This window comes from Salvia splendens, chromosome 3 (assembly GCF_004379255.2).
Source record: "Salvia splendens isolate huo1 chromosome 3, SspV2, whole genome shotgun sequence".
Taxonomy (NCBI): Eukaryota; Viridiplantae; Streptophyta; class Magnoliopsida; order Lamiales; family Lamiaceae; genus Salvia; species Salvia splendens.
In genome coordinates, this window is record NC_056034.1 from 1,517,996 (window position 1) to 1,543,465 (window position 25,470).

At 36.7% G+C, this 25,470-nt stretch overlaps 3 protein-coding genes across 3 annotated transcripts; 1 reads left to right on the plus strand and 2 right to left on the minus strand.

The window, feature by feature from the left end:
- Positions 1 to 2,566: 2,566 nt before the first annotated feature.
- LOC121794223 (serine/threonine protein phosphatase 2A 55 kDa regulatory subunit B beta isoform-like) lies at positions 2,567 to 9,117 on the minus strand. The gene is made up of 14 exons (XM_042192299.1): positions 8,601 to 9,117; positions 6,935 to 7,038; positions 6,747 to 6,845; positions 6,402 to 6,521; positions 6,000 to 6,206; positions 5,689 to 5,780; positions 4,731 to 4,849; positions 4,532 to 4,655; positions 4,207 to 4,330; positions 3,784 to 3,852; positions 3,604 to 3,695; positions 3,445 to 3,522; positions 3,280 to 3,350; positions 2,567 to 3,193 (listed from the first exon to the last, which is right to left on the minus strand). The coding sequence occupies exons 1-14, from the start codon at positions 8,725 to 8,727 to the stop codon at positions 3,057 to 3,059; spliced, it is 1,563 nt and encodes a 520-aa protein (XP_042048233.1). The 5' UTR covers positions 8,728 to 9,117; the 3' UTR covers positions 2,567 to 3,056.
- Positions 9,118 to 9,853: 736 nt separating this feature from the next.
- LOC121794225 (ubiquitin carboxyl-terminal hydrolase 6-like) lies at positions 9,854 to 15,670 on the minus strand. Its single transcript, XM_042192301.1, has 18 exons — positions 15,516 to 15,670; positions 14,558 to 14,703; positions 14,342 to 14,377; positions 14,157 to 14,264; positions 13,854 to 13,954; positions 13,643 to 13,769; positions 13,022 to 13,081; positions 12,874 to 12,941; positions 12,587 to 12,637; positions 12,113 to 12,221; positions 11,762 to 11,850; positions 11,522 to 11,591; positions 11,029 to 11,109; positions 10,833 to 10,925; positions 10,678 to 10,729; positions 10,338 to 10,457; positions 10,174 to 10,248; positions 9,854 to 10,098 (listed from the first exon to the last, which is right to left on the minus strand). The coding sequence occupies exons 1-18, from the start codon at positions 15,523 to 15,525 to the stop codon at positions 10,043 to 10,045; spliced, it is 1,452 nt and encodes a 483-aa protein (XP_042048235.1). The 5' UTR covers positions 15,526 to 15,670; the 3' UTR covers positions 9,854 to 10,042.
- A 235-nt stretch (positions 15,671 to 15,905) lies between these two features.
- Positions 15,906 to 22,555, plus strand: LOC121794224. Its single transcript, XM_042192300.1, has 12 exons — positions 15,906 to 16,415; positions 17,152 to 17,378; positions 17,813 to 17,880; positions 18,273 to 18,344; positions 18,481 to 18,824; positions 19,027 to 19,095; positions 19,173 to 19,258; positions 19,345 to 21,288; positions 21,410 to 21,487; positions 21,567 to 21,678; positions 21,904 to 21,954; positions 22,049 to 22,555. The coding sequence occupies exons 1-12, from the start codon at positions 16,098 to 16,100 to the stop codon at positions 22,097 to 22,099; spliced, it is 3,420 nt and encodes a 1,139-aa protein (XP_042048234.1). The 5' UTR covers positions 15,906 to 16,097; the 3' UTR covers positions 22,100 to 22,555.
- The last annotated feature ends 2,915 nt before the right edge of the window (positions 22,556 to 25,470 follow it).

Consider the following 25,470-nt stretch of genomic DNA (forward strand, 5'->3'; position numbering starts at 1 on the left):
GAATATGTGATTGTACACGTATATATTGTACTACTATATTTTAATACATGATGCACATTGGGACACCAAAAACAATTGGATTAACATGGATGAATCTAGCATGTTTTGGATTATAAACAGTGTACCCATTGCGTTTTGTACTAGTAGACGAATAAAGTGGAATAGAATATTTTAATATTAATTTAATATAACTTGGTTTTCATTGAAATTTATATGATTATCAATTGAATGTCTTGCATCGATGAAAACAAATGTGAGTGGTTGAAGTTGCGAGAAAAAACGACATTTAGCGTGGGGGATTGGAGTTGCAAAAATTCCTTAATTTCATTTTTTTTTCCACACTTGTATGAATATAAAAGAAAACCTCATATTGTTCTAAAGTTTTCTATGAGGACATGTTCAAAGAGGCATGGAACTAATAATACAGTAATAATTTAATAGTCTTATTTAATGCTTAAACTCTTTTCATTATTATTCTTTTTCATATTCGAATGAGAAACGGTGATTTAGAAATATCTTTTACTGAACCATTAGCAAATGAATTGATTTTTATTTAAATTGAAATTAAGACAAGTCAAATTATAGCTGAATAACATCCATTTTCTTGAATTTTCGGAACTTCCTCCATCGCACCTCTGGTGAAAAGAACTTGTCGTTGTCTTGACTGTGCCACCGAAAGCTCTGGATAAGTCGGAGTAGGAGACTCTTGTATAAATCCAACCATGACTAAGAAAATTTCCAAGATTAAAAAAGTATTAATAAAAGTTGGAAGTATTAATTACAAAAAAGGGGAATCAAGCACATGATGTGGAGCTAAAAATGAATAAAGTTTAGTTCCTAGGATTAAACGGCATTAGGATTTTAGGCCTACAACTTATTATTAGCACGCTTTTTCGCTTTTGTGTGAAAGTCGCATGCCGCTAGCGGACAAAAACTCCATTAGGTCAATGTTTATCATTGAATTATGCATTTTCTTGTCCCACATACTATACAACTCCAAACATGCTACATAATGATGTTTCACACTTCTTTCTAATCTTAATATTTAAACAAGGTTGATTGAATATAGTAAAATTAAAACCAAATTTAGTTTATGAGTAGTTAAAAACATTGATCAAAATGAAAATAAAGTAAATGTAGTTAGTATATATACTATGAACTAGTCAGTTAGCCGCTTAATGACATATGTTTAAATCGCTACAACAATAATAATTGAATAACATTTTAGGCATTACTCATAACACACAAATTCATATACATCTACTTATGATTTGGATCATCTTTTTAGTAACGTGCGGTGGAAATATTAACTTTCTCTGTCTTCTAATAAATGTCTCAGTTTTTTTAATCGTCACAATAAAGATATCAAACTTTCATTTAAAAAAAGTAAATTATCGTGTTATTAATACTACATCCCACTATTTTTTTTTCTCTTCATTAATAATTTAATTATCTTTTTTTTCCTTCCATCAACATATTTGGGTAGTCAAGGTTGTCAAAGACAAAACACTATTTTGCAATAAAATTTTGTGGAAATGATATGCTCGACAAATTAAATTTGAGAGGACACATGTAGCCCGAGGCTAGGTTGAAAATTTTGTTTAGGGTTTGACAAATTTTATGAAATAGGAGTACTACTAATTTGCGATTGTTCACTTTGAATCTTAGCCGACTTATGTTACATCTCGATTTAATTTTATTTAGTCAAATTCATTAATATGGCTCATGAGCTAACTTGGATATAAATATGTGTTTATCATATCATATGTAGTACTATTAATTATGTAATTAACTCTTATTTATAACCAAGATTACGACGGATTTACACTTCCATATAAATTAGCTTAAAATCCAAAATATTTCATTCGTTTCTTTTCTTTGTATCCTTTAATTTGACAAAAAATGCATTAATTTCAAGAAAGTACCAAATTAAATCTTAATTACTGGCATCTACATATCACTAATAATGCACACAACACAAAAACTAATGATCGAATTGATCTCGACCTTTAATAAATTTTCAATAGCAATTTAAAACTTTGAAATTTATCAATTTTTATTTTTAACCTTTAGTAATTGTATTAATTTCATCTCAACCTTTTGTTATCAATTATATGACAATTTTTTCAACTTGACAATTTTATCAATCATCAATTTAAAACCATTTTATATATATAAAAAAATACTAGTAATATTCACATGCACAATTTAATTTTTGTAGAAAAATAATAAGCCATCATTTGATCCTAATTCCACCGTTGGAGTAAAATTTTGATAATAAAAATGAAAATGGTGAGATAATATATTACGATCATACGATAAACAAAATTAATAAATTTCAAAATTTGGATAATATTGATAAAACCACTTAATTAAGATCTGAAAGATTCAATCATTAATCCCAAAAAATGCAACATGTTATATCTAATATTTTCAAGCAAGAAGCTAAGATTGCTTTAGCTAGTTGAATAGCTATTTATAACAAAACCACAAGTCTAACTTGGTTCAATCTCAATGCACATGAAAAATATTGTACAAATTAATAGAACCCAGATGTTCAATATACTTTTAAAAAAGAAATCTCAATAAAAACTCTATATCCAAAAAAGGGAAATATCCTACAAAAGAGAGATTCATCCAAGTTAATAAAACTTCCCTGAAATTTAGCATCAACTACTCCTCTCCAGCAAGATTTCAAGTAAAAACTACATTTACCTTTAAAAACTAGAGGCAATATAACACCTTCCTGTTTGAGGAGAGCTACAATCGCGTTCCTTCCCGACTTCTATCCAGCACCGGTGGTGAGACGATTGCTGCATCTTTCTCTTTGAGAGGGGGGTAAAAAATAAAAGAAATTTAGAAGGAGAGAGTAGGAAAAGATGGAGAAGGAAGCAATTTTTTTTTGCGGAGGTACAACGACATATCTGGTCTCTTGAGAAATTCTACGTATAACCACTTTGGGACCCTGACAGTGATAGGCGTGAGAAAATGGAAGAGCCTCAATCCGTGTATGAAGCATTCTGAGAACGACGAACATGTGGCCGGGGAGCTTGGTTTTATGCATAGTACATGTACAGGCTATTTGCAGCAGCACAGGCGATTGAGTTTTCGGAGGGATGCCATGCCAAGTGGAGTAGCTTTGTGGTGAAATCAAAGGAGCTCCCGTTTGCATCAACTCCCGGACTCTCTGCACCTGCAAGATATAAGCCAATGTTGTTTTGGTTATGGAAAAAAATGGAAATTAACATATGGATAATGTCAGTAAGGGAAAAGGGGGACCTCTTCGGACAACACGGGTGATGCTACTGCCCAGCGATCGGGAAGGCCTGGATGGGGTCTGGACCTGCCTTCTGGGGTACAAAATGAAGAATGATTTTCAGAAATAAGAAAAATACTACTCCAAGTTATGATTTATCAAAGTACATGTAATATTCTAATAAGAACCTCATCGGGTTTTTGCTGGCTTCCAGTGTTGTAGCCTCCGTACTCCCAGGAGCACAACCAAATACACGGAAAAGATTGCTGAAAAAATAAATAAGTTTACTTGCATTTTCTTACTTACAGAACATGAAAATGAAAAAAACTAATTAGATATTTAGGTACCTGTAAGAACCAGTCGCCACTCGAAGGCCGTCACCACTCAAGCAGCACTCGAATTTATCAAAAATGGAATCATTTTCATACAGGTCACATAACTGGACACCAGCAGAGTAAAATTTGATCAGTTCAAACTACATTTGTTGAAAACCATCGGATAATTTTTTTCTAAATAGAGTAGCCTACCTTTGGTCTCAAATATTCATGAACCTGGAAAGTCGACACTGGACCAGAATCCATATTAATATCCCATAACTGAAGCAACATGTGAAACAGTAACATGAATAGAGGATGACGGTTATCATTAAATAAGACTATTGCATGCTAATGTTAAAATGCAGAAACCCGCAGCGAGCTAGAGAAGGACAACTTCTAGAATTATGCATCTATCTAAATCTTAGGTTATTTATTCACTAGTATATTAGTATAATATCCAGCACCAAAAACAAAAAAAAAAACGAATTTAGAAATCCTGCCAGCATACAAGCATTAGTCATTTGGCAAACTTATTCCTTCACCTTCCCCAGGTAAATGAAAGGTGATTTAAATTAAACGATAACAAATAAGAAATCTGAAATAATTAGAACATAACTGGCTTAAGAAGCATACCTTAAGGGTCATGTAATCACGACTGAGTATGTATCTACCATCCTTTGCAAATTTAATATCTGATATTGAAGCAATTATCTCAGTGAAAAAGGATCTTGATCCAGGTGCCTCATGTTCCTCAAATCTGTTTATTGATGGAATGTCAACGTCTCAAAAATAAATAGCACATTCCTAAGCAAGGCAGAAAAAAGTTGAAGAACACTGTTTCGTCAAGAAAATAACTTAAAAAGTCTCACAACCAACCAATATTTGAACAGCTTGCTATTGAACAGACAAAACAACAAGAGCATATGACAAAAATACAAATGGCTAGAATGAAACTTACTGCTTAGAATGTGAGTCACACAAGGCAGACTGCCGCAGATCAATCAGACGAATTGATCCTTTAGAACTACTATATGCTAACGTGTTGCAATGAGTAGGATGAAACTCTGCTGATGTGATTACCTCTGCAATGAGTAATGGTAATGGTCAATCAATTGCAATCCCATATCCTACCCAACAGAAAAAGCAGAATGGCTTACCCGTTAAGTCTTCCATATTTGAGGGTTTCACATCAACAATATTGAAACTCTGATTGCTTATTTCCAAGTTCCAAAGATTAACCCGCAGGTCATCAGCTGATATAAATGTTTCACCATCACTGTAGAGCATAAAAAGATAAAGAATTACACCAGAAATCATGAAAACATATTTATCAGAAAGATACAGCATAAAGGTGCTAACAAGCATGAAATACAATTGCAGAATGCATAACATGTCGAATCCTGTCTCTACCTCTTATGTGTGGAGGATTTTCAAGCATTAAATGTATTTTTATGTAGGACAAAAGCAATTGCTCAATTTTCTCCTAATCTAATGCCGGCAAAATGTTTTAGTAATAAGTGTCACCACAATATAAAGTAGGAATTGACTTACTACAGTATGGATCATTGAGTCTGATAGTACTATTTTTCTAGAATATAACTGAGATCAAATCTAATCATTTAAAGAAACATTTCCAAGAAAACAAATTAGTTATTTTATATTTTATGATTTTATCCCTTGGTCAAATCAAGTTCAATAGCATAAAACTTTTACAGAAACTGTACAGAAAACATTTCTCAAAGCACATCAGTGTGAGGGGGTAAATAAGCAGAAATTGGAAAGATACATGTATCGAGCTGCTCATGCTACTTACTAAAGTTCTTTGACGAGTCTAATCAACTCAATGAACAAAAAGAAGCATTTCTTTTCCTCCATCTGTAGTTCGAAAATACTCAACCAAACTATGAAACATAAGTAGGCTTTCAGTTTCTGGAAAAATTAAATTTGATCAGGCCATTCCACCTCAAAGGTGCGAGCAACATTAAGGGGTATAAGATAACTGGACAATAAAACTTGTATTCAAAACTCTGCATTTTGAAAAAAAATAATACTACTAATTTCTAGGACAAAAAGGCATTGAAATATATAGCAAGGTAAAATAATATGAGTATTCACCTGTTATTTGAGATAGAATTAATGTGGTAATCATGTGCATGAGCATATACTCTCCTACATCTTGCCACAAGATTTGTCTCATAGCTTGCGACCTACAAATTGCTCAATCAAGTATTAGAATAAGAAGAGTGGGTGAGAAGTAGAATTCAGTGGGAATTAAACACAAAGACCATATAAACACTAAGCAACCAAGTTAAAGAGCACCAATATTTTTTATTTCTAAAAATGAACACAACATTCAGTGGAACACTTTGCTAGTTCACTTTAATGAAAATGTGAAACTCTAGCTTGGTTTGGTTAAGCACAAATACCACTGGTAACCGCAGTGAGGAGATGCCCCCAGGTGGAAATGACAAGTCCTTGCCCAATGAATTGTTAGATCGGTCAGGGTAGCTTCCATTAGCAACACCTTGCTTCGGACCAGAAGAAACACTGGAACTTGCAATGCTACCATTTCCAGAACCTTTAAATGTGTCCGCATTCATATCAGAAATCTTTTTGACTTTCTTCTCTTGGACCTGTTGACAGTACAAGATTAGAGTAATGCAGAGAGGAGGAGCCAAGGAAACAAAATAAAACAATGAACATCTTTATAATAATTATCATTATATTTCTCGAAAATGTAACATATCTCCAATTGTATTTGATTTCTTTCATAGACCACGTGCTTGGCCATGAGTGGATTTTTGTAATGGAAACTCAGACCATTTCACCTTCCAAAATTTGATGGTTTTGTCATTAGTAGACAAAAGAAACAAAGCACCATTAGCTGCCTGACACCATCGAATCTTGTTGATTTTCTCCTCGATCTCTAAACTTTTGAGATAATCGAACTGATAAGGAAACATGCAAACATCATCAGAATGACTAGCTAGGCCTTCTATTCAACTTATTATTAAGAAAATAGGACAGCAAGAAAAGGAAAAGAATTTAAGGAACTTGCTTAATAGGAACAAAGATACTCATTGAAACAAGGTTCATATATCTGAAATACAGTATATTTTATATGCAAATACCATGGTGCAGAAAGCAAAAAAAAGTGAGTGCGAAGAAAGTACCTCAGGTTCATGGCTCTGGAATTCAGTTTTGTAGCGGAACTCAGGATGTCGACCAACTGAGCAGTCCATCCTCTCCAAGTCTCTACGATTCCGCCCATGCTGCAAACAAATTTTTGAAAGCTAAAATGTCCAGAAACATATAGCAGAGTACACATAAAATGGAAGTTTTTTTGTAGTTGGACTTTCACCTCTTTCGAATCAGTCCTTTCAAATAACACAACCCTTCCACCACGGTCACCAGTGGCTAGATGGTCACCTGTTTTATCGAACTCAATTGCTGATATGATATCAACTGCAGATGTTGAAAGAAAAAAAAGGGTAAAAACTCAGTTCTGTACTCTTCAGCAATCTTGGAGTCTTTGCTGATGCCAAGTCAATTTAACCGAAGTGGACTACTAGAACAATAATAAGGAATAACCATCATGTGAAAGACCCAAAGTAAGGTGCAGCCAAATCTTCCCAGATACTTAGAAGTTATAATACAGGCACAAGTTTACAACTTGTATGCACAGCATGTAGCAATACTAAGATTCGTACACGTTTCAGTAACTGTAAATCTTCATATTCTCTTCTAATAGCCAAAAGAGTAGAGAGAAGCACTAGCACTGCGTAATAGTACAATAAAAGTTTTAAGAAGATAACTGCTGTTCAGGCAGTGTCATGGGTAGTGTGCAAAGTGCAAACTCAATAAAAAGATTCAATTTTTTAATTCTTATTACTTACACACACACACACAAGAAAGGTCTCCCCCCACCCCCGCTCAAGAAGACATCCAAACTATTTATTAATACACATGAGACAACAGAAGTATGTTCATCTCATAATCCAGAATCTCAGTAGCAAAATCAACTGGAGTTTAAAAACCTAGCACCTGAACAATGATAATGTGTTCACTCATTTGACCTCACCGCTACACTAGTCCTAAATGAAGGATGTGAAAATTTGAACCAACCCCTTTTTAGTAATTGTGTTCTTTTCCTTTAATAATATAGAGGGAACGATATCAGGCAGGAGAAATCAATGTTGTAACGATGAGATTGGACTAATAATTTCCTTTTACACAGAACTAGTTTGTGCTCAAGGTTCTTTCTTCATATATCTGAGAATGCCATAATCCCAAAATGTGATTGAACCTACGGTTGCATTACATACTGTACAGTGAATGCATCTTATGAGTCTCTCCAAGATCAAGAGTCAGCATATTCTGACAAACACTCTACCACAAAGATTGGAACTTTAAGGAAGCCATGTATCATCTTATGACGCATCCTCTATCAAATTACTCAATACTACAAAAATGAATAAATGCTAAGGAGACCATATCAACTACTGCGACTTCTCAGATGAGCATACGCTAGCTGATTGATCAATAATCAACCAAACTGACACGATACATGAAACGAAGGGAGCAAGGTTATAGACGTAGCTTCAACAGTACCTCAGCTGCTGCATGCAGTGAGCCAATAAGCAAATATGACTCTATCAACATAAAAATTGAAGCTTGCAGTTCAAGCCATAATCTTAATTAATCCAGACTCGTGATTAACAGTAAGGTTCAAAGCCATGGCAAAGACAATAATACGCACAGACATTGAAGTTGAAGGAAACTCTAAAACTAGCAACACCAGAAATCACAAAATGACAGTGACATTAAAATTAAACAATGAACTCGATCCGCTTTACACCTCTGGATCATCTCTCAACACTGACATGCAAATCATACACTGAAATTACCAATCAATCCCCATTAATTCATCCCCAAAAAAGCCATTATCGATCCAAAAATAGATCAAATCCACAGAAACCCAACAGATCCAAACTCAGAGCAAACAATATCCCTAATTCATCATTTACCTTCTTGTACTTCTTCGCCGGCCGTCCTCTCGCCGAAGACCTGAGAGAATTTCCAGTCGAGCGGCGCAGGTGGACCCGCCGCAGCTGATGCCACCTCTCCACAACCACCACCGCCACCACCGTCCATTTTTCTCCAACACTCGGGAAATCAGAAATGAAAGCAACAGCAATATAATAAGAAGAAACCTCACAAAACAACAACTAATTTTGCTATTCCGGTTCCTGTTTTCACTTCATTGAAAAAAGCAATCCGATTTAGGTTCAGGAATCAAACGGAGATCGGAGCAGCAACGGAACGTTGGATTCAGATTCGGACATTTTTCGCCGGAGGGTGAATATGCAAATACAACATCGATTAGTACAAAACAGAAACGAGGATGCAGATTTTCTCTCTCTATGTGTAGATATAATGATTTGTACGTATAGAGAGTGGGAAAATGTTTTTCCTCTTTCAATAATTTACCGTTTTTCCTTTATTCACAGAGGCACTATGCTTTCTCCCTCTTCATCAAATAAGTACATTTCTCTCTCTTTCTTTTTATATAATTTCCCCCATTTCCTGCAAATCTATCCTTGGGTAGAGAACAAGATACCAATTCTATAAATAAAAATCGATACTTGCAAAATATATTTTTAAACCCTAAATTTATGTTAACCTCTAAATTTATGTTTGTAATCTTGCCATCAAAGCTAGTTCAAATACTTTCATGATACAAGTAATCATAAAATAATTTATGAATCCGATTACTTTTCTATTAGTAAAAAAAGCAAGTCTTGTTCACAAAAACCTACGATATGAGTGTCTTGGGAAGTTCGTATCTATCGTGTCAATGGATTCTATCAAAAGCTAGCTCACCCCATTCGCGACAAATGAGGAGTAATGAGATAGGATCCATAGACACAGATTTGAAGTTGACGGTAAAGCCACTATCTCAGGTCGTATATGTATCAATCTAGTTAACTTCATCTTGTCAACGATCGATGAGGCGTAATGACAGCGGATAACCTAGGGTATTGGCGACTGTCGTGAACGAGGCTTCGTTCTTGAACACATCCTCAATAGATTTAAAGTGCCGGTGGAGCCACTATCACAAGTTATCTTGTATCAATTGATCCCTTCAGTGATCATTGACATAATGATAACCTAGGGTCATGGCACCACTTGCAACTTCAAATCTATCGAGGCCGTGTTTGGGAATGAAGCCTCATCACGACAGTCAATGTGGGTGCCACAATGAATACCACACATTAAATGAAGAAAAGTTAAACAATCAATGCATTTTGAGCATAAAAAGGTGAAGCAGTCTACAAGCATGATTTGTGGAATTAGAAAATTTGAATGTCTCAGCAACTGAACAAATGTAGTGTTGGATGTAGAAACCTAAACTATGATAGAAAGGATTAATTTTAATTCAAACAACGAATAATCAGATCGGCCTATGCTACATGGCGATGTCACGGGCCTTGTACATACAGATATAAGCCATATGCCAATCACCTGAAAATCGAGGAAAATGTTTGCGTTAGTAAAACGTATGTGTAGGGAAAGAGAAAATCTGTGCAACGTGCTTACCGCCTCCAGATAGTCTGGTGATGTCTTCCTCTCGTTGTGGAATTGGATTATCATCATCAAATTGAATCCATTTTCCTATGGTTGCACAGAGATGTATAGTTAAGTAATCTGATAGAGAATAATATGATTACTAAAAGTAAACAATGGTCTATCTAAAAACGAACCATTTTCTTGTTTAACCCAGGCAACGTAATGCCCGGAATCAGCGCTTCTACCCTTATGTGTGAGGACAGCAACCAAATCATATATTCCTGTCAAGTGCTTCTCTATCTCAGGGGTAGCACCTATAAGGAGAAAGCATGTCAACAGATGCAGGGCAGTCGAGAAATCAGTTCAAGTTAAGTGCATTATATTGTTCTATAAACAGGCAATTTCAGATTCCCACGAAATTTAAACACAGAATGCTGCTAGTGTGGTTTGTTCTAATGCAACCCTCGAATTATAAGTATATGTATTTCATTGGTATTTTCCAGGTTATAAGGAAATTTATCGAAGGATGAGTACCTTCTCCAGCGGGTGCAGATACAGAGGAATCCCCACTTGCATTTGATGATCCCTGCATAACTCAGTCCGGATCGTAGAGTAAGTATGTGCGCATATGATAGTAGCTCTTTTTCTATTGCATCGTGTTTTACTCCCTAGCCAGATTAATTGCTTACCTCAGCATCCGTCATCTTAACATCGCTGTCCTTTGTCGAGCTACTTTCATTAGTTTTCAGACCAGCCTTCTTCCCTTCTTCGTCTCGTAGAACCTAAATGGTGGGGTTTGAGATGAGCATAAAATCACCAGAAAACATAACAGAGAACTAAAGAGAAAAATAGTAAGGCAGTGTTACTTAATGCATAAACTAGTACCCGCCTAGGAAGTTCCAATCTCTTGCGAAGATCATCAGAACACAAATCATACACATCTAACGACAATGGGTAGTCCACTTTCTGCAAAAACAATTAGTTTGGCATGAGCTGAGCAGACATGATGACAAAATTTGTAATATCTATAATTCAGACTAGTTAAATCTAATGACAAATCCGAGAAATCCAATTTGGATTTCCATGGTATAAAGAACGATCTAGAAAAGAAGTGACAGTAATTCATAAGCAAAGAATATTTTGCAATGTTCCTACACAATCTAGAGATAGGACACAGCGTACATTTGATAGTTTACTCTTACTGAAATAGCAAGTTATCATTATGTAAACATTATGGATCGGCTTAGTGTACCTGTTTTACACGACTAATTAAATAGATTTAGGATGTGGTTATGATTTTGCGGTTTTATATCTTTCAAGTTTCAATCATGGATTTCACCATCAGGCGATTTAACAAGAAAAGGACTAAGGATACTACCCTCAGAATCTTGGCCTTCTGGTTTGTTTCTCTTTTCCAGAAAAAACGGACAAATTGAACGGTCAGATATCTGTCATTGACAGCAAAAGATAAGTCAACTTCCAAAACCCAGAACTTTACAATAAAAAGGTAATACACACATTTATATGCATACATGTGTGTGTATGTGTCGAGAGCAAAAATGTGCATAGCATTGCAGGTGATCAGAAAATTAAAACTGAATTTATGAGTCCGTGCTACCTTGGCAAGTCATTTATGTGAGAATCTTTAGTGTATACAGCAGTCCGACCAAGAGAAGGCGAAGACTTCTCCAATTCTGATTTTAGGGCCTGAACATATACAATTTGACAATGGTTATCATACCACATGGACATGATGTACGGTTATCGAAACAAGGGGAATATGCAACGCAGTAATTGAATTTTTTCTACCAAAAAATTGTAGCAATCCTTAGAGAAGAAGTAGACAAAATGAAGGGAATGGAAGCATTTTTTGTAGTAAACAACTACACTAAACCCAATTTAAAAAAGAGTACGATGAAAATACTCAGCAAATATTAATGTAAGAACTTTTACTAGATATTAAACTTACACGTTTTAAACCTTCATGTAAATGGTTCACCTCCTGCGAAATATGGCATTTAAGTGAATAAACAGATTCCGTCTCCGTACTTTCTTCACCACTTTCAGCACAGTGGATCCTGGTCACAAATAAACAGTAGTTCAGTACAATGATATCTAGGAAGGGTAACTTATTTTAACAAATTTTAGATCCAAGTACATATAACAAAGGAGATTACGTGACAACCGCCAAATATAATGTACTCCGTACTTAACTATTTCCAAATCGGAGTGCTAGATTTCTGAAACTAAAAGTCTTCCGACAGAAGCTCTAGAAAACATCAAATTAGCATAGAACACTAACTTTTTTATAATGATCATCGGTCACTTAATATCAATTATGAGTTTCTATCAGGTTCTAGAAGCACCTATCCTCAACTTATAGCACATGAAATGTCAAATCGCAAATGAAGAAGCATAATAGGAGAAGATACTCTCAGCAGACCTGCTAACAAGGTCGATACCAAAAAATTTCTTCAATGCATCTGCATCTTCACTGCAAATAAAATGAATAAAAAGTAAATATGCAATACCAATGAGAAGAAATTTGAAATTATAAGAGGGATGAACAATACAAAACCCCATAAGAGGAAAAATAGTGTACTGAGACATGGTTGGTGATAGTGACTTGAATCAGAAAAGACAAAGTGAATTATAAAACTTAACTATTTGTTTGTTAATGCTTAGAACAAAAGCATCCAGCAATTGTTTGACATAGCTCACATGTGTTACCTGGAACTAGAGGATCTGAGTGCCAACGAAAGGGTGAACAATAGTTGTGTCCAACACTCTTCAGCATCCTAGAGAGAAAAGTTTCCAACATTAAAAATCCTTAAGAGATAAGAGAAATTTTATAAATTTGAAATCCTTGTTTGCATACCTGCTGCATGTAAATTCCATTGTGAAGCTGCGCAAATTGAGGATACTTACTCCGCAAAGCCTACAAAATCAAATCATAGGAAAGGGAAAAATCTAGAGTATGAACTAAATCAATAATATTAAGGGAAAAAGCAGATCTGAATTATCAAAGCTTATGTGAGTAGCAAGATAATGTTAATGGAGTCATTCTGCAATTACATCTGACTATAACATTTCAGTTGAGCTTTCACAAAAGCTGTCCACCACGTATCAGTCCAACACTCTCTCTCCTTCCTTGTAGATAGTTAATCAGATAATATGCATGAAGTATAACTGGCATTGGTATATGCTTACATATTATTCATGTGTTGTATTTATGATAAAGAAAAAAACAGCTGAAGTTCCGAGCAGCTTGTCACCACAAAAGTAAGAGAAACAACCCTTACTTTTGGCAATAAGAAGAAACAGCCTTTCATCTCATACAACATGCACAACATTAAAAAAGCCCATGACAATAGTATTCCACATTTAGAATGATCTCATGCACATTCGGATGAGGACAAGTTCTAAGCAGTTACCATGTATTTCAAGTAGATCTAACCCAAAATTAAAATAATACCATAAAAACTGAACCAAATCATACCGTTAAAAATCGCACGGGTGCCACTGGTCGAACATTTTTATCAAGTTCACTGAATAATTCCCTTGTTGCAATAGTCAATGAATGGGAAGACTGATCCACAACATTGCTTCTTACGGGAGGAGGATACCTGACCAACATGTTATAAATAAATACAGTAGTAGAGTAGTGCATTTTTTGGCAAACCTTTTTTTCAGTTCAAGAGACAACTCACTCTATCAAGGCAGATTTCAATTCTGGAACTGAATGCAAACATTGCAATGTGGAGTTCATATAACAGGTGTTTCCCAGATTTACTAATCCAGCAGAATGGCCCTGAATCAAATATGAACATCTCCATTAAACAACTTCTCAAATTCACAAAAGTAAGTGTTGGTGCCAGCTAACTAAACATCTCTCAAGAAAGCATGCATAACTCTAACTAGCCAGAGATCTCAGTGTGTGTAAATCCTGGAGAGGGCAAGCCCTTGTTTTGGGTACTATTTCATTAAAGTTGAGGAAATATAAAGTGACTTACAACAGCAACCGCTTGTTCTTCTTCTGGCATGTCTTCTGCAAATATAGGTCCTTTCTCTGGAGCCTTTACAATCTCATCCGCAGTTCCCATCATCATTAGTTTTTGGCCCTGAACAAACAAATTTAGTTTGACTCAGGTTATACTACAACTAATAGATTCCTACTTTCGATTAATAAAACAATTACCTCTTTGATTCCTACTTTTGACCAATCTGAATCATCCTACACAATCAAAAAGTAATTCATCAATTTTATGAACTCCCACTATATTGGAATTCTCAATATTTCTCCCACAATAGATTCAGAACAAACCATATTGTTATTGTTTGAATTATAATAAAAGAATGAAACTCATTGAAAGGCCAATAAGACTCCTTACTAAATAAACAATCACTTCTATACCTTTAATAAGCCACCTTTGACCATAATCTTTTGCCTTTCTGGTGGAACTCCTGTTAAGTCGTATAGCTGGCACTTGAAAACGTATGGGGGCTGGGTAGTGTCTACTTCCATATTGGAAAACACTTCCTTTTGCCACTTTACATTCACTGAAAAATCACTATAAATTGTTAGGGCTTAGGAGCAGCGACATAAAACAAAAAAAATAAAACACAAAACACAATCCCAAGTAAGCAGTTCGAGATAGTGAAGTTCCTTCCGTGATAAGCATGTCAAGTTCAAAATGTAAGAGCTCCTAAATTTGCAACCTACGATCATCTAACATATCGATTGCAGCTGTATCATATGTATGTTTTTCACTATGATATTGAGACTGATGTCAAGTTCAAAATGTAAGAGCTCCTAAATTTGCAACCTACGATCATCTAACATATCGATTGCAGCTGTATCATATGTATGTTTTTCACTATGATATTGAGACTGAGACATCGCATAAATGCCAGTTTTTGCTACCATCCATTGTTTGTAAACGTATGAAGATTAAACTATAGATATTGAATTCCAGAACACGAGCATTCGGCTCAACCTTTAGTTCGCCGCTCAATTAACTCCCAATATTTCTGCCCCATTCCGAACCGGCAGTATCCAGTATAAAAAAATTAGTATTCTTTTCACTCCACATCAAATCGAGAGAGAGTTAACAAATCTCGGAAGCTCAAAAATTAAATTTTACCTAGCTTCTCAATCACGAATCAATTAATTTAACAATCAAATCTTCATCTTAACAGTCCTTAACACAAACACATTCCAACTACGAGCACTATCAAAACCTAAAACTTGAACAGCCATTCTCGACAGTGGCGGCAATTCAAAACCCCAAAACTAACCGGAGAAGAAAGCATTGGCGAATACAAATCGAAATTGCAATTAAACTGAGAATGAATAAGCATGTTGATCGCACCTTTCAACATGGCTGCGGATAAGTTGGGTGAGGAAAAGATCGAAGCTTTACTGTGTGTCGTGTGTGTTTCTTTAGCTTGCGCTGAAGGGCAACTGATTCTTGAGATAGATATAAAAAAAGTGACAAAAAATTTGTGTTGCCCGTTTAGGACTTTAATTTAGAATTCAGTAATTCAATTAGATTTAGTGACAAAAATAAAAAAAAGTGAGCTTTACAAAAATATAAAAAAAGTGAGCTTTACAATGGAATGATTTTATTTACAAGAATTTAGAAAAAAAGATTTTTGACTTTTGAGACCCCACAATTTAGGTAGTTCAAAACAAAAAATTGTAAAATTGCAATACTAGACAATTGTAATGTTAATCGAAACAATTAAATATTGAAAGTACATCTTTGTTGAAATTACATTAGATTTCAATGTGTATTTAATTAGCTAAAAAAAACTGCTAAAAAAACCCCAAATTCAACCATTGTTGGTCGATTTCCATGGGTTGAACACTGGTAAAAAAAATTCAGTCTTTACAATTCCGCCTCGATTAAATCTCACCAACGCCGCAAAAATCGAGGGGAAGCCTCGAACCAATGTACGGAGCATCAGGAAAAATGGGCCGCGGCGGCGGCGGCGGGAAGAGGAACATTCACGCGCCGCCAACTGGTCGCCCTACCGCCGCCGCCCGCCTCTCCATGGGCGGAGGTCCACGCGGACGCGGTGGGCCGCCGGCGTCGTCCCCGTCGACCTCCTCGCTGCAGGTGGAGGAGAGCTTCAGCCTTGTCAGGGAGAAACCTTTGAATTTTGGGATGGCAATAAAGCTGACGACTGACCTTGTGGAGGAGATCAAGCGCGTGGAGGCGCAGGGTGGTGCCGCGTGCATCAAGTTCGGCGCCAATGCTAGTGGGAATGTGAGTTTTTTGGATTTAATTCACGGCATTCTAGTTGAATTTGTGGTTGGTTGTTTTTGGGGAAGAGGTTTTAGCTGAAAATGAAGAGTAATTTGGATCGAAAAGGGGATGTTTTGTGATTAATTGCTCTAGTGTTTTTTGTGATCAATTACTCTAGTGTTTTTTGTGATCAATTGCTCTAGTTTTGTATTGGATTTTTGCTTTGGGCTGATGGCCACCTACATTGAAGCATGGTGATAGGGTTTAGCTGCAAATTTGAGCTTTGAATGTATTCTGAGTTCCATATGCCATGCTGGAATTAGGTGGTTAGCACAGATTTTTTTTGAATTTCTTTTAATTTGGTGATTTCTTATACCGTCTATCGTTTGATAGGTATCAGTTAAGCATAAATTGCTTAGTTTTGAGCTTAGTATATTTGAGAAACACAGTGAATTTGGTAATGGAAGAAAAGAACGAAGAAAGGAAGTGTCTTTGATGACTTTGAGTATGAGTAATTGAGTATTACTCCCCCCATTCATCTAATATACAGGAAGTAAAATTTATACGGTTATAATGCTAAGTAGGATGATACAGTTTTTTATTGACATTTTGACACTGCTGCATAACAGCATAAGATATACTACTATTATCTGAAGTTGATTTCACAAGATAGATATGAGATTGCAAAGTTTGGACTTTGACTTTGATTACAATACAGCATTTAAATGCTTAGTGCTCGTATATTTTCTTCCAATAGGTTATTCAAGTAGGGGACAAAACCATCAAATTCACTTGGTCCAGGGAGCCAGGGGACTTATGTGACATATATGAAGAACGTCAGAGTGGCGATGATGGAAATGGCTTGCTTGTAGAGTCAGGAGGAACATGGCGTAAGGTTAATGTAGAGCGAGAATTAGACGAATCAACTAAAAATCATGTCAAAAGACTGTCAGAAGAAGCCGAGCGCAAGATGAAAGCACGAAAGTAAGTATTGTTTCTCGGAATTTTTCATGCTGTCAGAATTAGCTCAACCTTCACTGACTTCTCAGATGGACATAAATTTTAGTACTTTTTACTTATTAATAATATAATGATTTGCATTAATGGGAGCCAAAATGAAGATTCTGTATAACCTGGCACAATCCTGCTGCTCACTTACCTGATGATATTAGTGGGTTGTTATCCTAAAAAATTCATGCTTCTCTGAGAAAAATGATTTTTTTTTTCGTTGGGGGGAGGGATGGCTGGTGAGTTTGGTCGACTGGGATACAATACATAATGATGTGTGTGATTTTTGAAGACACTACAATGATTAGTTCAAACCTAACTTGTTGCCATTCAGCATGGTTCCATGGGTCCAAAGTTGAACTTATTCCTATCAGTTTGCTTCTTTAATCCTTTTCTTTTCGTGATAATAGAGCAATTGTGTTAGATCATCAGAATTCAGCTATGAAGAATCAAATGAAGGCATTTGCTGCTTCCGAGTGTAAGTGGTTTTTAATTACAATGCAGGTTCTCTTTGTCAGTTTCTCCACAATTTTTACTTTTTTAGGTTTGGTTGTCAGTTACTACTGCTTACTACTGAAGTGGATATTGTTTTCAGTAAACAGCCACAGTTCTGAACATCTGATAAGGCTAATTGCCTAATCAGGGGTTTCCCCTTTAGAATGTCATCTTCGCTAAAAAAATCATGATTTAAGACCAACTGGTCAACTACTAAATTTAAGGACAGTAATCCGCAATTGACTCTGTAACTAGTAAAGGTTGATAGATGACAGTCATGAGATGAGATGGAAGGAGTACAGAAGAACAACATTCTGCAGTTTTATGAGTGACTGTTACCAGCTTTATGTTTGACTCTGTGTAATTCTGTTCCAGCTACTCCGTGGAAAAGTTTCAAAAATCGGAAAGAACCTCCTTTCAAGAAGCCAAAATGTGAATCAACTCCAGGTAAATTGTAGGATGTAACTTGAAATATTCTAGACATGAATCAAATCATGATTTAGAAGTTTGGCAACTGAGAGATTTCTGTATTTGGCTTTGTTACTGTTAATATATTTACCTTAATCCATATTCATGGTAACAGCTGCTGGACCTCCGAAATCTGTTTTCAAGCCTATATCAAATCTTTCTAAGGGCAGGCTCTCTTCTAGCTCACCTTTATCTTCCCAACCAAAGCAACTTGGCCCTTCAATGTCTCCAGTAGGAATTGGTGACCCCGTGAAGGGACAAACTGGTGTCTCAGATTTTGCAGCAACTCAAAATCTGGATAAAGCTTTGAGCTCTGAAAAAGATACAGTCAACAGAAGGAATAATACCATCAGCGACAGATCTAAGTTCAATTGGAATGATGAAGCCAAACCTACTGATTTGAGAAATCTGATTACTTCTCTACTCCTGGAGAATCAATCTTCAGGAATGAGCCTAAAGGTATGCTGACGTTTAAACAATTTTTTGTCACTATTATGTTACTCCAATCTCCCCCCAAACCAAAACTCAAATGACATGGAAGGAGGGAGCCACAAATACAAGAGGAGTATGCACTTAATATAGAAAGTCAAAATCAATTCCCAATTCGTAGTTTCCTTCCACCTTTTGGCGGAATATCCTCTTGATGTTTTTTCTTTGTCAGGCCTTGGAGAGGGCTGTCGAAAATGCTATACCCAACTCAGCTTGGAAAATTGAGCCCATACTGAAACAAGTACGTGAATAATATTCTTGATAACAATGGTTAGAGAGACTTGTAAATGTTTATGCTTATCTAATTTTTGGCGACAGATTGCGAGTTGTCAAGCACCTGGGAGATATTTCCTAAAAGCAGGAGTAGAGATGGAAAGCTTCAAGAAGATACCTCAAAGCGGAAGGTGTGCTTACTAGTCTCTTTTTTGTATTGTTTTTTTGTGTGCTTATTGGCTGCTCGTGGGGCTCTAAATGTTATACTTGTCTTCAGCTATCCAGAAATTAACCGTGATCAGTCACCTGCACCTCAGAAGTTTGACCAACTTCCCGGTGAAGATCACATGAGTACGGATGCCAACAATGAAGAACTGGGTGAATTAAATCTTACACCTGCTCATACAGAAGACATCGTAGAGATCATAGGAAGTCAGAATTCACCTGATAATTTAAGTGACAAAAACGTTTCTAACAACAGCGAAGGTGTGGCAGGCAGCTCCAGTGATAGTGGAAGTGACAGTGAGAGCGACACTGATAGTAGTGACAGTGGTAGTGATAGTGGCAAAAGTAAAAGTCGAAGCCCAGTAGGAAGTCGGAGTGGTAGTAGTAGTGACAGTGATACCGATTCATCTTCCAGCAGCAAGCAGGCATCTGATGATGATTTAGATATTATGATATGTGATGATGAGAAAGAATCCGAACACAAAATGCTAGATCCTCACCCGGCTGCATCGAGAGATCCTTGTCAGTGGAATAACTTAGATAATGACCCTGTTGAGACCGGGGATTCAGATATTCAGGATCCCTTTGGTGAGATTGAGATTGACATCGAGAAAGACTCTCCTGACTACAACCATGGCCTCGAAATACCCCCAGCTGATAATTTATTTGCCAGTAAAGAAGGCGAAGAAGCTAGTGAAGATCTCAAACCTTCTTCACCCGATCACTATGAGCAACAAGAAAGACGAGTCTCTGAGAGAGAAGGATATGATGAATCAGGTGGCATGGTCAATGATGGCTTCAAACATGGTGAGTCTGGTGCTCAGGGAAGATCATCAAAGGGAAATTCTAAAAGACGCTCTGATGATAAGCATTTGGAAGAAAGGGCACGCAGCAAAAAGAAGTCAAAGAGTAAAAACTCAATCGAACCAGTTTCAGGGACTATAAACTCTCTTTTCGGTGAGAGCCCTTACAACTCGTCCCCTGACAGGGCTCTGCAAGGCACAGACACGCAGCCTGTTGACCTAATGGATGACAGAACCTACAGAAATGATACAAATTATGCTGATCCACAAACAGGTCCTAATCACCAAGCAATATCACACAGACCTGTTTCCGATCCTCAGCAGCCAGCTCAAAGATCTTCCGAAGCTCGTGGATGGACTGAGGCTCCTTCTGGAGGAAAAAGACCTGGTAAACAAAACCGTTTGGAACCCAATACCAGAAAATCTGAAATGACAGGGAAGACGAAGGAGACTGGCCCTACTTCCAACTCATACTGGGGTTATTCTCCCAAGAGTAACAATCTGGGTACTGCCGATAGATCTCCAATGATGAATGGCAGGAATGCTGTACTTCGAAGAGAGCCTTCAGACTTAGAGTTGGGTGAATTTCGAGAACCTTTCCATGAGGAAACACCTGCCTCTAAGAAGCAATTTGAAAAGAAAAATTCTTTTAAACATTTGGAAAACAAACAAAAGGATGCTGAATACTGGAACTCAGATTTCAGCGGAGGAAAAACATCTAATAAGATCCCAGCAGATCTGGGAAAAATGTCCTCACCAAACAATGTTGACGACCGTACAAGAACTCATCTCAGAAGCACTCAACCTCTTGATCCACCTCATCCGCCACGAGTGGATCTCAACTCCCAGCAAAATATAGTACCAGAAGTGAGTGGTAAAACTAGATTTGTGGAAGCTGGAATGGGCAGGGCTGCTAGTGTTGAAGCCTATGGAGATACTTCCCGGAAAATTCCAGGTAATTCAGTAGAACAGCAGCATGATCCAATACGAGGAGTTGAACCCCGTGCCACAAAGCAAAGCAAGAAACAGAAGCCCAATAGGACAAGTGTCTCAAATGATAGACGGACAGTGATCGGGAGCAATGATAGCCATCTAAAAAAGAAACTGTCTTCTTCAGATGATACCAGTTGTTCATTCGCTAAATTTGAGAAGGATCGGCCTGAGCTGAAGGGTCCGATAAGAGATATTTCTCAGTAAGTATAAACAGTGATCTTATGGTTTTCTTGGAATAGATGATGATTTTTCATGGCATGAACTTATTTATGTGTTCCTTCATATTTCTGGCCCAGTTATGTGTGCAATTTGACTTTTCAGGTACAAAGAATATGTGAAGGAATATCAAGAAAAGTACGAGAGCTATTGCTCCTTGAACAAAATATTGGAGTCGTACAGGTATGTTGAGCCATACTAGTTCCGAGTCTTAGTTCTGGACTAATTGAGTCAGCTGACTTTCATATATCCTGTTCTCTAGGGATGAGTTTAGTAAACTTGGTAAGGATCTTGATGCTTACAAAGGTAGGGATATGAAGAAATACAATGACATCTTGGAGCGGATGAGGTCATCATTTCGTCAATGTGGGGAGGTACACTTCATTGCTTATTTTATGGTGTTTCCTTTAAGAATCTTATTTGGTCATTTTCCTAATCAGAAATATCATAATGAAGCATACTGCAATCTTTGCTTTATGCTTGTGGTTGATTATGCTGTTATTATTTTTATATAACTGTCTTCCAAATTATAATTTGGTTACTGTAGCCATTTCATGTGAGTTTCGGTTCTTCTTAGACTAACACCTGATGTTTTGCAGAAACATAAACGCCTGAAGAATATATTCGTTGTTCTTTATGAGGAATTGAAGGTAGCTTACCTCTTCGTCTTTTTCTGATCAACTCTGGTGCTTGATTTTGTCACTTGTTCTAGATTAACACGACCCTCGTCTATGTTCATTGCAGCACTTGAAACAGATGATCAGAGACTATGCTACATCATATAAAAAGGACTGATTCTATTATACATCATCGCTCTCTAAGATACCCTAATTCTCTTTGGAAGTATAAACTACATCAGCAGATCTGCTCCTTGTCACCATCCTCCATTGTTAACGAGGTTTCCCACGCCCCAGCCTGTATTCGAAAGGTCAGTCGCGACAGCTCTTGCTGCAACCCCATGTAGTGTGGACGAGTGAAGTGGAAAATAGTTATGGGCCAGTTTTGTGGGATAAAACTTGTATATATATGACTGTATAATACTAGTACTATTAATTATTTTTTAGTTCTTACTGATACAACTATTCTTATGATTTCTTGAGGGGGATGTTCTACCTGAACTACATGTAAATTTGTTTAGTTAGTATTATCGTAGTTGATGATGCTGGTAGAAACAGGAGCCAAATTTGGTTCCAAGTTTTGTTCTTTGTAAATTTAATCTGAAAAATATTATGCAGACAAAATATTTGATTATTTACATGATGTCATTCAATACACCTCATGATATGATGTTCACTTAGGGTGTCCACTATGGGGTGCCCGCGGCTATAGCCGGTGGGTTGGGGCGGAGGGCGGGCGGGCTATAGTGGAGAGGTGCGGGCGGACACCGAAATGGGGGCGGTAGGGGGCGGACGGGCTTCAGCCGACTCTGGGGCGAGGACACGGCTATAGGCGCTGCGCCTATAGTGGCAGCACCGACCTCCGCGGCTATAGCCGATTTTAATTTTTTTTTTTAATTTTAATTCCACTTCGTATAGTCGTGCTCTTCTAATTACGTATAGCCCGGTAAATTTGTTCATAATTACTTGAAACATTATAAAATGAAAGTTGATTATAGAATTTGGGGGCTATTGGAGGTGTCCACTATAGTGGTGGACACAAAATTTTGGGGCTATGGACAAAAACTGGGGCGGGGCTATTGGGCGTGTCCGCCTTATAGTGGACACTCTTAGTTAGCCACATTTTCAATTTATCATGAGATAATTGGAAAAGAAAAATGTCAATGATATAATCAACTAAAGTTACGGGATTGGTAAAAAATTGTCCAAAATTTGATGTTTTTTCCGGCAATTTGTACTAGTATTTTGTTTAGCCTAGGCCCATATTCAAAATCTCCCAAGAGCCCAAAACAATTACTAAGCCCATTAAATAAAATCAAAAATAAAATAATACACAAATCTTAAATCTAAATTGAATTAAATTTGCAAATTCCGTCAGTATTCCACTCTCCCACTCACAGCGAGACCCGCCGCTTCCCTCCTCCGGCGACGCTAGCCGCCTTCCTCCAGCTTGTTCCGCCGTCCGGCATTTCCTGAGTTACTCCGCCGCAATCTCAATTCCAAGCTCGAGGTTAAAAGCTTTCCAAATTATATATCTCTGTGTATTAAATTTTTTTTTGAGGACACACATTTGAGTTATCATTTGTGAAATCAAAGTACATATTTTTTCCAATTTCTACCTATTTTAACCCATGGGAGACTCATGAAATTTTTAATTGAAATAGTTTGCAGAATCATGGGAAGAAGAATTCTAAACGATGCGTTGAGAACCATTGTCAATGCTGAAGAGAGGGGATTTGCTTCCGCTGAGCTTAAGCCTATCTCTAATGTAGTTGCCTCTTTCCTCCAAATCATGAAATACAGAGGTATGAAAATGTATGCGAATCACATTAACAATTTTCTGATCGCGTGCGTATGCGATGCCCATTTCGAAAATTTGGCTTTTTAAGGTTTTGTGGAATACATTACCCAGTTTCTGTTGTTTACTTGAACATTTACATATTGTGTAATTGTGTGTAAATTGATGGTAAATAAAGAATTTAAAGCCGAATCGTGTGTATTGTAGATGCTACTTAACACGGGATGGTTCTTTGTTTTGGTTTGATGAATAGCTTTGAGAATGTGGGTATTTGTAAAGGTGGGATTTGTTCAATGTATTTACTAGTTTGGTTCCGTTTTCCTGGGTTTAGTTGTGTTTTAGAAATGTAACATAGTGTGAGTAAGCTTAGAATGATGGTGAAATGACAGGGTACATTAAGGATTTTGAAGTTCATGATCCACATAGGGTGGGGAAGATAACCGTGCAGCTGCAGGGGAGGGTGAACAATTGCCGGGCTCTTACTTATAGACAAGACATCAAGGCTCAGTACATTGAGAGCTACAAAACTTGAATGCTTCCTACGCACCAGGTTTGGTTGTTTCCTACACAAACTTTGATTTGAATCCTATTTCATCTGCTGTTGCATCTAGGCTTTGATGATTGAATGATGTGAATCTTGTTCAAAACCACAACATCTTTTGTCATTTGAGGACTTCTTGAATTAATTTGGCAATATGATCTAATTAAGGAATTAATTCTTGTACTTAGCTCATGTTTTTAATGAAGTAGGAGACCCGATAATTTGGTAAACTTCAGCGAGAGGCTTGTTTGGTTAGGGAACTGAATTCATAGTTTTGTTTTTGATGGATGATAATTAATAGACGCCACTTCTCAAGACATTGATCGACTACACATGTAGTTGGTTTTGACATCCAAAACAATTGTTTTGAAGAGTTCACCATCTGGTTTTATCTCTGTTCATGCTACTTGTGAGGGATAGTGTCACATTTTCTATGATATGTTTCCAACTTTGATGGATATGAAGCTACAAGTAAACGGCCTTATGGTGATGATTCATACCTTATTCCACATGCAGTGGGGCTATGTGGTGGTCACAACACCAAACGGAGTTCTAGATCACGAGGAGGCTATTCGGCAAAATGTTGGTGGCCAAGTTGTCGGATACTTTTACTGAGGGTGCTACAGCCATTCTCTTGTCTTGAACGGGTATACTTGGCTTCTAGGTAAGAAAGAACTTAAAGAACTATGTGAAGCTCTGTTTTTTGGGCGTCTCAGTCCCAATGTAGATGAGTCATTTCCCTTTATGACAAAGATAACACATTTAATCGCTCTTAGTTTATTTCTCTTCTACTTTACTCCCTCTTTAATTATCTATTTTATTCTCCTTCTCACCCTGTTCTCTTTTTACTAATCTTTCTTGCAATTGGTTGAGACATAATTCAAGAAATATAATTCATGCAGTTGGACACAGTGAAACCATCCTATGTAATGTAACAAAAAAAAAATTCTTTTAACATGGATAATTGTTCAAATATTTGTTTCTAAAAAGAGAAAATAAAGGCCAAAAAACGGAAGCAAAGGATCTTCAAACTTGAAAGAAGATTGAATGTAAAAAGAATCAAACTTGGAACCACTTTTAGCTCCTGTTATATCTGTACCAACATTCATCATCTATAACACTATAGAAATGTCAAACTTGATCACATTTGCTATATCTAATTCAGCTTCAAGAGACCACATGAATATATGTACCGACAAGAAGAAAATAA

What these genes read in the sequence shown, in the direction of transcription:
- LOC121794223 (XM_042192299.1), bottom strand. Translation starts at nt 8,727, where the DNA reads ATGGACGGTGGTGGCGGTGGTGGTTGTGGAGAGGTGGCATCAGCTGCG. An exon ending in CGGCGAAGAAGTACAAGAAG is followed by an intron (nt 7,039 to 8,600) that starts GTAAATGATGAA and finishes CAACATCTGCAG; the next exon opens with TTGATATCATATCAGCAATT. An exon ending in GTGGCGACTGGTTCTTACAG is followed by an intron (nt 3,523 to 3,603) that starts GTACCTAAATAT and finishes TTATTTTTTCAG; the next exon opens with CAATCTTTTCCGTGTATTTG.
- LOC121794224 (XM_042192300.1), top strand. Translation starts at nt 16,098, where the DNA reads ATGTACGGAGCATCAGGAAAAATGGGCCGCGGCGGCGGCGGCGGGAAG. An exon ending in CTTCAGGAATGAGCCTAAAG is followed by an intron (nt 18,825 to 19,026) that starts GTATGCTGACGT and finishes TTTCTTTGTCAG; the next exon opens with GCCTTGGAGAGGGCTGTCGA. An exon ending in CATTTCGTCAATGTGGGGAG is followed by an intron (nt 21,679 to 21,903) that starts GTACACTTCATT and finishes GATGTTTTGCAG; the next exon opens with AAACATAAACGCCTGAAGAA.
- LOC121794225 (XM_042192301.1), bottom strand. An exon ending in CTCAGATCCTCTAGTTCCAG is followed by an intron (nt 12,638 to 12,873) that starts GTAACACATGTG and finishes TTTTATTTGCAG; the next exon opens with TGAAGATGCAGATGCATTGA. An exon ending in CTGGGTTAAACAAGAAAATG is followed by an intron (nt 10,249 to 10,337) that starts GTTCGTTTTTAG and finishes GTGCAACCATAG; the next exon opens with GAAAATGGATTCAATTTGAT.